General features: G+C 53.4%; 1 protein-coding gene across 3 annotated transcripts in view; it reads right to left on the bottom strand.

Annotated features, from left to right (window-relative positions):
- Positions 1 to 15,285, bottom strand: part of RXRA (retinoid X receptor alpha) — a 40,465-nt gene that overhangs the window by 19,953 nt on the left and 5,227 nt on the right. For all 3 annotated transcript variants that reach the window (XM_017810196.1, XM_017810197.1, XM_017810198.1), the window contains exons 2-3: positions 11,300 to 11,450; positions 10,270 to 10,449 (exon numbers count right to left, since the gene is read on the bottom strand). In XM_017810196.1, the coding sequence (XP_017665685.1) occupies positions 10,270 to 10,449; positions 11,300 to 11,450 (331 nt within the window). The remainder of the gene's footprint in view (positions 1 to 10,269; positions 10,450 to 11,299; positions 11,451 to 15,285) is intronic.

Here is a 15,285-nt window from a genome sequence, read left to right as displayed (position 1 = left end):
CAAAAAAAGCAAAGGAAGCAACATGGCGAGTCACCCCAGGAGTGGGAAAGGGATAGCTGAGGTCATACAATAAGGGAATACTAAAGAAAAGAGAAACTGGTCAGTTAAAAGCACAAATCCAGAGTTCAACCATCTTCTGAGGCTGTTATTCCCATGGAGGTCATGTCATGCACCTCTCTAGCTCCCAGTGATGCCAAAGGCTGAGCAGAGCTCTGTGGCAGGATGGTGCTCCCGTGGGACAGGAGCTCCATGCAAACCACCACCCTGCCTTTGGCTCGGGGCAACCTCTGAACAGACAGGAGAGACCTGTCCCAAATCCTGTGCGGCAGGAGGAACCTCGCCAGAAGCTTGTCACATGCTGATGAGTTATGTCTGAGCAGCACAGAGATGAAAAACACTTATTAGATGCTAATAACATTATTATTAATGACCTCCCTTTGAAACCAGCACACACTTTCCCTACACCTGGGAAGGAGCTTTATGCAGTTACAGTGGGAACTATCTCCTTCTCCATCATCATGTCATATACCCTAAATCCCACACTCTTCCACACACTGTTGTTTCTCACAGTTTGTTTTAGCTCAGTCTACTTGAGAACAGCCCCAGCAACAGGAGATCCATCACTGGCCATGAGAGACAACTCCCTGAGCTTGCCCAGCTCTTTGCTGAGGACTGAATGACACACTCAGTAAGGTAAAAGCCCTGCTATTTACTGACAATTATCCCAACACTTTCCCTCTCTGCTGAATTTGAAGCTGGTTATGTGATGTTTAGGGAAAGCAGCAGGGGCACAGCATTATTTGGGGGAAATCAGAGCTGTCTGTAACACAAGGAGGCTTTTTAGGCAATCAGCAGGTCCAGCTCTATGCCAAGTGCAAAAATAAAACCTGCAATATAAAACTCATTCCTTACAAACCAGGAAATTAAGACACATGCTAAACGAGCCCTATATGGACGCTGATCCCATTAACCCAGCTCCTGGGGCTGATTCCCACTGCTCTCCCTCCCCTCCTGCAGTGTTGCTGTTTGCTGCACGTCAGCAGTGCTCACACTCCTTCCATGTGAAAGCTGTCATGCAAAAAAGCAAGGGGTTATTTTTTTGCAAACTGCTCTGAAGTTTATGGGCTGCAGAGGCTCCCCAGGCCCACGTTACGTGTTCTGCTCGGGCTGCCAGAGCCAGGTAAGCTGCTGCTGTCAAGGGCTCAGATTTGTGTCGTGGCTTTTGTCCATCTGGCTCTTGTCTGGCACGGATTCTTCTTTTTCAGGCCAACAGAAAACCCTGCTTAAATTTCACCCCCCACCCCTACTCCTGCTTCTTCAAGCGTCAAAAAGATAGAAATTTTTCCTTAATGTCAACCCTTCTTCAGCAGCACAGATGCACCAGAACTCCTCTGGGCACATTAGAAGAGATAAAACACCTACTAAATAACAGAAAAGCCTGAGAGAAAGGCAAACCCTCAACAAATGGGATCTTACAAAATGACTTAAATGCCAAAATTCTGATGCACAGTCGCAGCAGGTCTTAAGGATAAAGGTGCAAAGTTGGTTCCTTGCTCTGAGATCAACCACCTCCATCACTTGGGGTGTCAGCCCCAAAAACTCACCCTCGTGCTGGACAATGGGATTTGTGGGAAAGCATCACAGAGGTCTGGGGAGACAGTGGCTACTTAAAGCCTTAAATCTGCAAATCTCAACCTCACCAAAGCCAACAGCCACATTCTTGGCACAAAGAATCAGAGACACTTCAGGGGTTATAGGAGAGAGAATCTTACAGTCCATCACGACAGCTCTGGCCTGTGATTAGGCTGAATCCAGCTGATACAAACGACAGACAGAAGAGACAGATGGGAAGAGATTATACACATAAGTAGTTATTCCTATTGATCTCTGCTTTGAGCTGTTACACCAGAAAATTGGTGCTGCATCTCGCTGGGGAGCTGGTCAGGGGACAGCTGACTCATCCCAGCTCAGCCCCACGCAATCCCAACACTCGCCCCGTCCCAGCTGCCTGAGGTAGCAGTGACACCCCGGGCAGAGCAGATGGTGTATTCCCACCCAGTATCCAAAGATAAACCCAGTTCTTGCCGGGGAGAGCATTACCTGCTTTGCTACCCCCATGTTTCCAAGCCCAGCCAGCCTCCTCCAAAGGCAGGACCAGCCTGGCGTCACTTTGCCATTGCCCCCGTCCATCCCATCCCATCCCTGGCTCTCTGGGCTGCAGGAAAGCACTGGCTGTTTCCCAACACTGAGCTCAGAGACCCTGTTATCCCCCCTTCCCCCGAGGATGATGCCTCATGCACAGGTCTGCACCAAGGTGTGTACCTGCAGGAGCAGGTGACTGCACTACGTGAAGCTCCGCCGCTCCTTAGGTGTTTGTGAACCCCACCTGGGAATGATGCAGGACACCTGCCCAGCCCTGGTTGATGGATGCAGCTCTCAGGGATGCCTGTGAGGCTGTTGACTCAGTTGTAGATGCTGTTTTCTCTCCCTACAGGCAGCTCCAGCAATGAAGTGGCAACAGCTTCATTCTTCATGTGTGCAACAGGTTTGCTCCTACCACAGCTCTGTGGTTGGCCTTGGGGTACACATGAACTCTGCTCCAACAATCATCTTACTGTCACCTTGTTCTTCCAGGTGTGGCACTCCCAATGTCCCCCTTTAGGATCCAGAGGCTGAATTCAAACTTTGTGTCTCTATTTTCCTAATTTAGGATACACCTTGAAGCATCCTACGGCTCCAGGGGCAGAAAGCCCAACAAGTTGTCCTGAAAGGTGAAGGTATTTGCAGCTGCCATTCAAGGCTCTGGGATTCTGTGGGTTCCAAGACTTGGAATTCCCTGCAGGTGCAGCCATCCTTGCTTCAGAAGCTCAGAGAGCACATCCAAGGTGAAAGGAGCAGGGAGAAGTGTCTAAGAGCTGCCAGTCACTCACATACCTTCTTAGCAGAGTCCTCCATGTCTCCCATCTCCACAGGCACAAGATGCCTGAATTTCCTGCAATCAGCATTTCCCTGGAGGTACTGAGGACCTGACAAGCTGTTGCTCCTTCTTAGCAGAGATGCTGAGGGACCATCAGGGACCATCACCATCTCAGAAAAAGAGCAAGGACTTTGTTTCTTGAGATGTAGGGAAAAAATAGCACATGGGGCAGAGGAAGGGAAGAAGGGCAAGTATTTTTTTAAATCCTGAAATATGAGATGTTTGTATGAAGGAAAATCTCCAGCAGTGAGGACACCGCTCAACATAATGATCTAGGATCTCATCTCTGGAGTCCACTCCCCCCTGGGATTAGTCAAATAAACCACACTGGAGATGACAAAAATACATTTTTCAAATGGACTTGGTGTGGGAACTGGGTTTCTTTGTGGGTTTGTTCTTTATTTATGGTTTTAAAGAGAGAAATACAAATGTGGCAGCTGCATGGCAGCTTGTCTGGTAATATTGAAATGGGAACACCTCGTTCTTCTTGGCTTCCCAGAAGTCCTGTACATGGGGATGGATGGTGCTCCATCCCTGTAACACAGTAAAATTTAGAAACCAGGATCATTATACCATTTGGTTCTTGTTGCTTCTGCTGGATTTCCCTGTGGCCCCCCCCCCCCTGCACTGTGCCCTCCTGCTTTGCTGTGTGGGTAAAGAGACATCCAGCTGTCCAAGAGAACCTTGGGAAGAGGATTAAACTACAGAGTGCCTGTGATTACAAGGCACTTGACAGCATGACCTCTAAAGACCTTTCCAAACCTCAGCTGGGCCCTCCTGCTCTTGCTGCAGTGAGATGGTGATAAGGAGGTGAAGGGCTGGCAACACATCCCGCTGCTGAGAGCAGGAGGAGGGAAGGGCTGGCAAGGGCTCTGCAAGACCAGTGTGATCATCCTGACTCCCATCACACTCAATTCCCGCCTCAGCAGACAGGTTTGTCTGGACAAACCACAGGGTTTGGCTCGGATGGATGCAGGGAAGCCACGGAGAGCAGCAGGTGTCCCTGTCCTTTCATCTCCCTCTCAGACTGTGGGTGTTAGATCCACTCTTAGGACTGTGCTGTTCCCAACAACGCTGATTTTTCTGGTCATGAGGGTGGCTCAGCATTTCATCAACAGCGTGGGCCTATCCAAAAAACGAGATGTGAGCCAAGCATTTTGCTCGCTGCATCCCAAAAAAACGCTCTCCTGCAAGGCAAAGCAGCCCCAAGCCGTGGCTCCCCCAGCCATGCCATGTTTCCAGAGCTGAGCTTCCCTGCGCTCTCCTCCGTGTTCACGGCCGTGCCAACGCTTTTGTTTTTCTTCAAGGAGACTCGTATGGCTGAGAGCTTTTCCAGTCTGATTTTCTAAGCATAAGGGAAGCATTTGAACCTTGCAATCCACTTGAGAAGAAAAAAAAGATGTTGTAGTCAGGGAGCTCGGAGAGGCAGCCCCACCTCCTCCAGCTATGTCTGAGCCGAGCCAAGGACAGAAGCCTGTGTTTTCCATGGCACCTGATGAAGAGGCTCCTGTGTTATTCTGCTTGATTTGGTCTTTACTTGCCTCAGGGTAGTCGCTGTCATTTTTCATCTCGAGCTTCTCCAGCCCATCTGCACTTCCCCAGGCCATGGTACAGCAAGACACGGAACCCTGTGTGTCCAAAACACTTCTTGGTGACCTCTCTCTCTTTAGGATCCAAAATATCTCATCCCGTGGGTTGCAGAAGAGCCTCTGCTACTGGGTCCAGGGGCTGATGTGCCAAAATGCCAGACCTATCCTCTGCTGGTGTCCACATCACACTGGTCACCTTGTCTTTGCTCGTGTGGCAGCATTTGATGGCTAAAAAAGCAAGTCTGAGTCCGTTGCAAAGTGACAACTGCCCCAGTTCAGGTGCCCAAAGCAAGCACTGTGGGTGGTGCTCATGGGGCACTGCACTTCTCTACCAAAGGAATGCTTACAAAGGGAGGAAGAGGCCCAAGGGAGGCAGGATTTTCCACAGGGCAGAGGTGTTTCTGAGAGCCCCCACGGGCAGGAGCATCACAGGTTTGAGTATTTGCTGGGATAGATGTGGAGGCTACAGCAGCTCTAATGGCCACTCACCCAGAGTTAACACACGAGTGCTTTCTGGGATGAAAATCCATCCTTCCAGGAGCACCAGGGTGGGTGACTGGGGAAGGATAATTCACTCCCACCAAAAACAGACTGAATGGGGTTTTCTCTGGGTGACACACCCAGTGTCTGGAGTCCCTGGGGTCAGGGAGCCTGTCAGCACATGGGGAGGGCATCGATGCTCAGCCCAAAGAGCCTCCGAGCCCCAAACCTGCTCAGTCTTCTCCCACCCTGCAGGTGGGTGGCTCGTTATTTACCAGGAGCTGGGTGGGGGGTTATTGGGGATTTCCATTTCACTCACAGTGGAATTTATTGGCCTCTGCTGCCTTTTATGAAGCCACATCTTCACTGTGGATCATCAGCACCTTGAAGTGCTTATGCCTGAGGTACCTGTTTGTATCGAAAATGCCACGACAGCTGAGGAAACTAATTCAGACAGCGTTTCTTCTGCTTTGCTTTCGTGTGTCACCTTTTTTTTTCTTCAGAGGTGCAGCTTTCTGCTACTGTAAACAACCTCAAAAGCTGAGACACGTGAAATAAACGGTGGGGGTTTTTTCTCCAGCATTTTCAATTGATCACTGGAATTTTTTAAGGAACGCAAAATACCACTGTGGTAATTAAAAAATATAACTCCGGAGTGTTAAAAAGTGGATTGAAACCTTTGCACCCAGTTAGTTCACATGAGGAACAACTCTGGAAAGCAACAGCAAAAATCCCTAGCTCACTTCACTCTCCAAAGCCAGGTACTGAAGTATAAGCAAACAGCAACATTGGCAAAGGAGAGAAAACCATAAACCAAACCCTTTTTCTCAACCCAGGAGCATCCTTAAAAACAAAAAAGAAACCCAGCATCATTTAACCAGCTGGTTTAAACAGCAGCACTTTAAAAGGATATAAGAAACAAACTCATTAAGTTGGAAGACATTTTCCATTCCAAAATTACTACTAAAAATAACTGTGCTCTTGAACTCTGCCCCTCCACTAGGCTATGGCCACTTGCCTGCTTTTACATTCAGTTGGGCAGTGGGTTGGAAACCTGAATTCCTGCTCTTTCTCCCCAGACCCTTTTTGCTCCTGTTGGTCCCAAGAGATGCTCCAAGAGCCGGGATGGCTCCAGCTCCAGGGAGTGCAGAGGGAATGCACAGCTATGGCAGGGGATTGGGCACAGCTCAGTGAGACACTGTTGTTAGTGCAGCAGCTGAGCTCCAAATTAGAACAGGGGGAATCTTCAGTCCCTCTGGACTAAGTGATATGTCTAAACAGCTCCCTGGAGACATGGGAAGTTCTCCAGGCTGTGGACTAGAGATGCTGCAAGTCCAACCTCTCCCAGGCTAAACCCCTCAGCTTGACGGCAGTGCAAGAGAGAGGGGGAAAACCAACCCACAAACACAGGAGAAGGGGCAGAATTAACTCAGGCTGTGAAGTTTAATGAAGCCTTGAAGTCAGAGATCAGGTGTGCAGCTGGACAGATGTCCTGGGTGCTCAGAGTATGGCTCTGGATCACATCCCAGCAGCTGGTGGAGACAAGCCACGGCCGTGCTGTACCCAGGCCACGCTGTCAGGGTACCTGCACCCGATTTAGGAACGATGCTGGGGGTCAGCTGTGCAGCCTGAGCCGCAGGTGCTGGAGGAGAACAGCTCTGTGGTCTCCACACGGGCTACGAGATGTGGAGATGGTGGAGATGCACCAACACCCACTTTACCCAGTTGGCATCAAACCCGCCGCCAGCGCTCCCAGCGCACCCAGCCCTCCGCCCGGCACGGGGGAGCCCCGCTGGCAGCCCAGCAGGTCCGGCGGAACCGGGCTGGCTCGCACGGGGAGCCGCTCACGTCCGGGGGCAGCGCCGGGGGCAGCAGAGGCGGCAGCCGGAGCGGCGGGGCCGGGCTGTGCCGGTTCCCAACGCTCTGCTGCCTGTGAGCCGTCCAAGGGCGGCCGGCGGGAGCATGAGAAAGGGCTCCTCGCTGGTATTTCCTGCTCGCCGGGCGAGCCGGCGGCGCTGCCAGCAACGGAGGGGCCGGGACCTCCTCACACGAGACAGCGACGAGCTGCAACGCGTTTGCAGCCTCCGATGACCCCCTTCACCTCCGATGTTAACCCAGCTAACGGCACTGCACACAGGACCCCTTCATGCCAAGACCCTCGGTTGTTTACTCCCTCCTCTGCCTCTCTAACTCCAAGGCAGTTTCCACTTTTTCCCCCTCTGAAATCCAAGGCTGCTGATCCACAGACACCTTAGACCCTAATGAGTAACAGATCAAGCAGGGAGAGTTCTGCTTCTGGATACAAACAGCCTCCCCCACAATAATAATAATAATAATCCTTGCATTAGTCAAGATCCTTGATGGTAATCTTAATTTTGTTGACTATCCGGTATTTAGTGGGAGACAGAGTATAAAAACCAAAGCCTCACACAGCTGGCAGTAATTCATAAGGGAAAAATGTTCCCAGTTGCTTATTTATTATAGCTGCAATATCTCAGAGCCGTGAGGCTCATTCACCATGAACTATCCTGTATGTTCTTAACAGGGAACAGCAAGAAGAGATGCACACAATGGGAAGAATCCTCTGCTTCTGGAGACTTTCACCCCTTTAAGCCAAGGCTTGTAGCCCTGAAGCCATCCCTGTCCTCCCAGCAGTACCCCACAGCCACCCCCTGCCTCTCACCTCCCTCGTGCTGCTGCTTCTACCCTGGCCGAGCACAAGGTTCATCCCTCCGGGTCTGCTCTTGGCATGTTCATCTAGAGACCCCCCAGGTGTCAGGATCAAACCCTTCCAGACCTTCATCAGCTGCCCAAGAGGTCCTGTTGATTTTGCTTCTCTAATCCAACTTCTCAGCTGAGTAAAAGCTCCTTTCCTTTTACTCTCTGGCACAGGTTTTTGGGTACGACTGTGACCCTCATCCCTCTTCTTCCCAGCATCACCACCACAGCTCTGCCTCTCACCACAGCCACAGTACTCACTGTAGAGGGTTTTACTGTACTTCCACGACATCTAAGTACCTTTGGGCTACAAGAGAGATACTTCCCAGCAGGAATCTGCTATGCCTTTATGCAGCTATAAATTAGGTCTCCAGAGCAAGATATTTTACAGGGAAATGAGGCCCATTACCCTGGCTCTGTTACTTAAAAGACACAACAGTTTATGCTAGAGGACAGAAAGCCAGCTATGTTGTATTTAGGCAAAACAAATTAGCAATGCAGGATTTAGCCCAAAACTCTTCCCCAAAATAGAGGTGGGATGCAAGAGGACTGTTGTAAAGACAAGGACAATATTCGTGGCTGGCAAAGTGGCTGGGAAGCAGCAGTGAGCTGGGATGGCTGCAATGGGAAGAGATTTTTTCTTTTTTTTTGACAAATCATGTGGATATCACACGTGAAACTCAAAACTCAAAAGAGTTTCACTCAAAACCAAAGCTCAGCGAGATCCAACTTCTGACTTTCAGCTCCAGGACAACACTTGGACATCTCCACGAGGCACTGAATTTTTAGGTTTATAACAAGACAGAGCTTTATTTGGAGACCAGGGGAGTTATTCCAGCTTTCCCTACATGGGGATTATGCCCCAATCATCTACTGTCTGCCAAATCACCAGCTTCCTGCCCTTCTGCAACGCTGTCCTCACCAGATCAGCCAGCACTGCCTGAGCGCACTTCTGGAGTTACCAAGATCCCATCTGTCACCCTTTTAAATAACTGTCTGATCGTTATGAATTCATTTGCTATTCATTGTGATAATGTTAATCAAGATGAATTAATAGAGTCCTCCTACTGTACGCACTCCCTGGGGAATTCCACCACCATTTAGAAGTTAATTAATGGACCCGTAATTTGAGCGGTGCTGCCCATGCAATCACCGCTAACGGCAGGCACAGCGCAGGTACCTGCTCACAGGATGTCACTGCAGGCTGCAGTTACAGCACTCCTGCTGGTTTTCCCAACCCTACAGACCTTGGCTGATGTTCTGGGGGCTGAAGGAAGGCTCTGGAGGCAATGTCAGGGGAATGGGATGCTCCACGTTTCTCCCCTGAGAAGCAAGTGCTGCTGCTCAACACACAGGAGACTTCTTGGCTTCCTTTTAGTCACCAGAGTCTCCCACGGCTCAGGTTTTGGATTAGATTTTCCTTGTCCTGCTGCACATCTCCCAAGGGATTCAGTACTCCCCATGTCTCTGCCCCTCTGCACAGCATCCAGGGCAATGCCAGCCCCCCCACACACCTGCACTGCCCCACTCACCCTCACAGGCACTCTCTGAATGCCTCAGCCTCTCGATTTAAGATCAGAGGTCTGGTGGGGCAGGAAGATTCGTTCTGAGCACAAAGGGTTAAGCTCAGCAGGACCAAGGAGGTCCCCTGGGTGCCCCAGCAATCCCCCCACACCTCCAGCACAGACAGCTTTGACATTTGATGACTCTGCACGTCGTGGGTCCTTGGGTAACCCCATAAATCGAGGGTGGCAAGGTCTGCCCAACACTCAGTGCAGCTCCAGCACTGCCCCATTTAATCAATGCTCCAGACAGGACTAAGTGCTCTTCAAAGGGACCCAGGCTGGAGCTCTGCTGGCCACAGGGACGGTTTTATCAGCCTGTCATAGAGGCAAGTGTGGCTCTGAAGATGTAAGGGGAGAAGGCAGCAGAGAACTGGGGTCATTTTCACGTCATGTCTGGTAAAAGCCTGTTCTGCCAGCAGATTAGAACAGACGGAGTCAGCTTTTAAAAAGAGCACTTAAAAGAGGCACTGCCAGGGAGGTTTAGATCCTAAATTTAAGTTCCAGTGAGGGGAGAGCTATATTTTATGAGACTGAATTTCTTTCTTCTTCCCCATGAGAAAAAAATCAGATACTGGACTGGGAGGTGAGGCCCTGGCACAGGCTGCCCAGAGAAGCTGTGGCTGCCCCATCCCTGGAAGTGTTCAAGACCAGGTTGGACGGGGCTTGGAGCAACCTGGGCTAGTGGAAGGTGTCCCTACCCATGGCCCACCCATCACCAGGCACCACTCTGGGGCTCAGCGCTGCTCTGGAGCCCACGGGAGGCCCTGGCTGTGGCACTAAAGCAAAGTATAAACGAGACACGCACACCTTTGTCACCCCGGCAAGGTGACGCTGCCCCAGGTGCCCACCGTGACGCCACAGGCAGGAGCCTGACGGAGCCTCCTAAGGAAGGAAACAGTCCTGCAGCACCCACGGGTGCTGAGGGCAGGCCAGGCCTTACCTTCTCTCTTCATGCCCATGGCCAGACACTTCTGGTAGCGGCAGTACTGGCAGCGGTTGCGCTGGCGCTTGTCGATCAAACAGTCCTTGTTGTCGCGGCAGGTGTAGGTGAGGTCCTTCCGCACCGTGCGCTTGAAGAAGCCCTTGCAGCCCTCGCAGCTGTAAACCCCGTAATGTTTTCCTGTGGGGGACGAGACTCGGGTTAAAAGTGTCTCCTCCTCCCCACACGGACCGTCAGCTCTTCCCGGGGCCTGTCTCCCAGCGGGATCTGGGGGGAGGCAAAGGTTTCCTGCAGCCGTGAGCAGGAGCTGAAGAGCAGTGGCTTCGCCCTGACTTGACTTCCATAAAATCAGGATGCGCTCCGTGGGCTGCAACCTGCCTCCCACGCAGGAAAAGCCCTCGGCATTTCTTAGGCATACATCAGGGGAGAGGCAGTGCAGCAGTGAAACAGAGGGTGCCCTCTGTGCCCCTTCTGAACCCCCCACGCCAGGCACATGACCCAGCCTGCTCTGTACCACACACCCACCCTCCAAAACCCTGGGCTTCAGGCTGGCAGTGGAGCGTGGGTGCACGGTACAGGCACAGGAGAGGTCCCTAAGGACTCACTAACTAGGCGACCAGAGCTCTTCTGGAGCAGAGAGCTTTTAGAACAGTGTGAGAATAAAGGGAATTAGCACATCTTTATCTCCCAGAGTGGAGAGACTCTGTGTCAAGCTCATCTTTTTATCTGGCACTGTGTGACAGTACCACTGCAGATCAAAGGATGGGGAGAAGGAGGGACACTCACTGATGCCTTGTTTTCAGATGGGCTGAGGATGTAACCCCACTGCTAAACAGGGAGCTGGGGTCTGCCAGCTCAGTTCAGAGCCTGCCCTGGACCAGGCTGGTCAATAAGGGACTTTTCATCTCTCCTCTGAGAGCACAGGAAGCTGTGCCACAGGGAGCTGGGGAGTCATGCCAACCCTCTCCCAGGGCACCCGTATCCAGAGCTCACCGCCGTGAGCCCCTCCCGGGGTAGGCACCAGCCTTACCTGAAGATCTGTCCCCACAGATGGCACATATGTGCTTGGTGAAGGAGGCCATCGTTCCTGAGGGATGTGCTGGCACTTTGAGGACTCCATTGAGCCCCAGGGGTGGCTTAATGTCTTCTGTGCTGGTGACGGAGTTCATGGGCGAGTTGAGCTGTCGAGGCAGAAGCACAGGGCTCAGCGGGGACCAGGGACATGGGATGTGGGGCTGTGCCAGCTGGGACATGGGGCTGGGTGGACGAGCAGGGGACAAGCTTCCAGTGGGGACCAGCACCACTTAAAACACCCACCACAAAGCTGAACCTCTGGGTTCACGATTTGGGCACATGAGTGCTCACCCACTGCCCTGGCATAAGAGCTGGGCACGCAGGGAAGATGATCTGCAGTGATGGCTCGTGGGAGAGTGGCTGGCTGGGAGCGAGTGCTTGCATGGGTGATGAAGGCCAGGACACTCGTGCATATCCTTTCAGCATTATCTCTCCAAAGGAACGCTTCATGGTAAATAAATAGATCCCAGATGCAACGGGGCCTGGCTTTCCAGAACTGGCTCGGGTGGGACACGTCTCTGCAACTTCCACATGTGTCTCCTTCCCTCCTCAGTGAGCTTGGCCCCCAGCAAGCAAAGAATGGGGTGGAAGCTGAGTGCTGACATGGCACTGATATGGAGTGAAGGATTCCTATGGAGCAGGGCAGGGCTGTTATCCTCCTGTCTACAGAGAGAAACTGAGGCAGGGAGATGTAGGATTGATCCATCAATAAGGGAGACAAGCTCACGCAGACCCTGTGAGGGTCTGAGGGGGAGCCAGACTCAGTGACCTCAGAGACAGAGTCCTCCTCTGCCAGGACCACTGCACAGGGGACTGTTGCAGAGCCACCATCACTGTCAACCTCTAAACCCAAGTTGGATACACAGGATCCTGCTTCAGTTTGTTGTGTTTTTCTACCTAGTAGAGATCCTCAGCAATTGCACTTGTCACAAATTAATTCAGGGAAGTCCCAGGGCTTGTGATCTGTCAATTAGACCAGAGCATCCATTCCTCCGGCTTTTAAGTCTCCAGGCTGGTGGGGAATATTTGGCAGGCAGATGACTAACAACCACAGAACAGAGCCAGGTAAACCCATCCTGGAGAAATCTGATGGATCTGCCTCCCTCTCCCATCCTGGTGGGCCAGCTGATGAATCAAAGGCAGCCAGGACCTGGTGTCATCGAGGGATACGCTCCTGGGCTTCAGCTGCTGTTCCATAGAGCAAAGAGGGGAGGGACAAGTGGGTCCCCAGGCAGAAACCTCTCTCTTTGGGTCCCCAGGCACATGCTCTCACTGTGCTACCCTGGGAGCAGGGGCTGCCATTCAGGGTCACCACCCCCAGCAATCCCTCCCAGTGCACTCTGTGGGAAATGCAGCCATTTCCCAGGTGCAGCTGGTGGCTACAGCTCGTGTCACGCTGCATCACTGGTCGTGGACACGTGGGACTGAGGGCAGAGGCCACGGCTGCCTGACGAAGATAAGCCTTTCACCACCACTTCCCCAAGCCCCAGAAGTCCACAGAGTCCACCCAAGCAGCCCCTTGAGAGCATCAGTGGGGTGGTGAGCAGAGCAAGACCAGCCCAGGAGGGGTGGGGGTCCCGTGCATCAACTGGTGGGCGCTGAGTCAGCCCCAGGCTGGGGCGGGGGAAGTCGTCAGTTCCTCTCCCAGTGCTGGCCCGAAACCTCAGCAGAGGCACCACGTGCACCCCAGGGTTCCCACACCGCCCTGGCGCCTGCCCTGTGCCTTCCCCTCCCAGCTGGTCACCGAAACCAGCAGCACGTGCAGGCAGGGAGGGGGCAGAGGGGGAGGCAGCAGCCCCTCGCCTTGGCACAGCACTTCTGCTCCGGGACAGGACGGCTCCAGCTCAGTAAGTGAGTGGGGACACAGGAGGAATCAGTGCTTTTCTTCCCCAGTTATGCCAGAATCTCTCAGCACCTTCCCTTCCCTCTTCAGCTCATTGCACCAGGGGACCGAATCCTGTCCCTTCTGGCAAGCAGAGCTTTATTCCTCCTCCCATCCAAAAAAAAAAAAAAAAATCCCACCCCTTCCCCGGTCCCCCAGGCACCCTTACAAAGAGCATTGTGCAAAGGCAGACGGCGGCTCTGGAAAAGCCTAATCCCGTGTCTGATCTCTCCCCGCTCACCCCCGGGCGCCCCGAGCTGCTGCCAGCGATGCCTGGGGCGGCTGTGCCACACAGCCCTGCAAGCTGCATGTAAAGTCCCTCCCTCACAGCTCCTACTGAAAAGCCTGCACTTTTTTTTCGTGTTTTCACAGAATTTTTAGGTAAGAGGGTTTAAGTAAAACGTTAAACCCCGGTAAGCTGCAGAGCTGCTGCGTCTAGACCCCCCCAGTCTGGCTGGGACCCTGCTCACTACTGCGAACTATTCCTGCCCCGCACATCTCACCCATAGCTCAGCCCAGCACCAGCATCCCCTTCCCACAAGGGCCTGGTGTGCTGAGATCCCATGGCAGGACACCCTGCCTCATGTCCTGATTTTGGGGCTGTGTTTGGAAACCATGTGGGATCCCGGGAAGCTCACACTGCTGGAGGAAGGTCAGGGGGAGCACTTGGAGCATCCTCCAGCACTGGCACCGAGGGCCGCTGGGTCCTCACCTCTGCAGAACCAGATGGGATAGGTAGAACGCCCTGTTTTGGGAGCCTGATGGCTCCTCCCCACCCTGGTGGAGCCAGAGTGGAGAGGCCCCACCCTGGGGACCCACCGCACCTCGCGCACCGCGTGCCCTTCTGCTCTGCTGGCTTTCCAGAGGCGACGAGGCATGGCCTGATGGCAAGTGGCATCTGCCATCTGATGCAAACCACCTTCCATCAGTGCCATCCCCGCCCGGCGACGGGGGCCACACGCCTCATTACCCCGGCGCTCTGCCGGGCCGGTGCAGCGGCGCGGGGGCCGCGCTCCCCTCCGCGCATCGGCCTCGCCGCCGCCCGCACCCTCCTCCTCCTCCTCTGCCGGCCCAGGTAGGCGCCTCTGCAGGGATGGGGACAGGGACCTAATGCGCCCAGACAGGGAACAGATGGCAGGAGCCATTAGGCTGAAGGCCTCCGAACTGTCACCTCGAGGAAAACCACTTAAGACAAGTCCCCGGACGGAGGACGGGCGTTCGCACCGCGCCGAGGGCTGGAGTTGTGGCGCTGCCAGCGCGCTCCCGGCACCATCCCACCACGCTCTCGCTTCCCCTTCCTGCCCTGTAGCTGTGTTTCGTTTCAGTTCCCCCGGCCTGCCACCCCCAAAAGCAAACTGCACCTTACAATCGGCGCTGGGGGTGCGTCGCCCCTTCCCCGTCGTCTCCCCAGCTTGTGGCTCGCCCCGTGTTGCCTCACATCCCCCTTCCCGCTCCTTCCCCACCACTTTGGCGCTGCTGCTGCTAATTTTGTTCTGACTGCCCGTTCCCAGGCACCGTTTCAGTTCCCCTTCCCTCGGGATGGGAGGCGATGTGTCCACCCCACTCACCCACAGTGGGGAGCAGAGTGCAGGTCTATGGGGGTCACGGGCTGGATCCTTCATGGGAGAATCCCATCCAAAGGCAAATTGCCTCTCTGTCCAGCACTGGGATGCTGGACCCTGGGGAAGCTGCCTGCGGGTCCCTAGGGATGGGACCCAGCACAGCCCCCCGTAGAAAGACCTGTTATCTCTGTAAATAAATCAAGCCAATATTTAAAAATAAAGGTGCTGGCAGGTGCTTGACTCCCAGAGAGGGCCTGGAATAAATAAACCCACAGCGAGTGGCAGGTGGTGGCCAATTCCTTAATCTGCCCTTTTACTAAACATATACCGTGCGAGCAGCCAGCAACAGGTGGCAGGGGCTGGCCAGCGCCCCGATCTGGCTATTTTTAAAAAGAGCTTATCTCTCCCTAGTTGGAGGGTTTTTTACATAATCTTCTGCCAGCAAAGGCCAATCTTTCCCCTGCAAGGAGAAACGGGCAGCAGGCAGGGGACCCCGGG

Source organism: Lepidothrix coronata, unplaced genomic scaffold (genome assembly GCF_001604755.1).
Source record: "Lepidothrix coronata isolate B3197 unplaced genomic scaffold, Lepidothrix_coronata-1.0 Scaffold28, whole genome shotgun sequence".
Lineage (NCBI taxonomy): Eukaryota > Metazoa > Chordata > Aves > Passeriformes > Pipridae > Lepidothrix > Lepidothrix coronata.
Note: the sequence above shows the minus strand (reverse complement) of the source record. Positions and strands in the feature narration are given on the sequence as shown.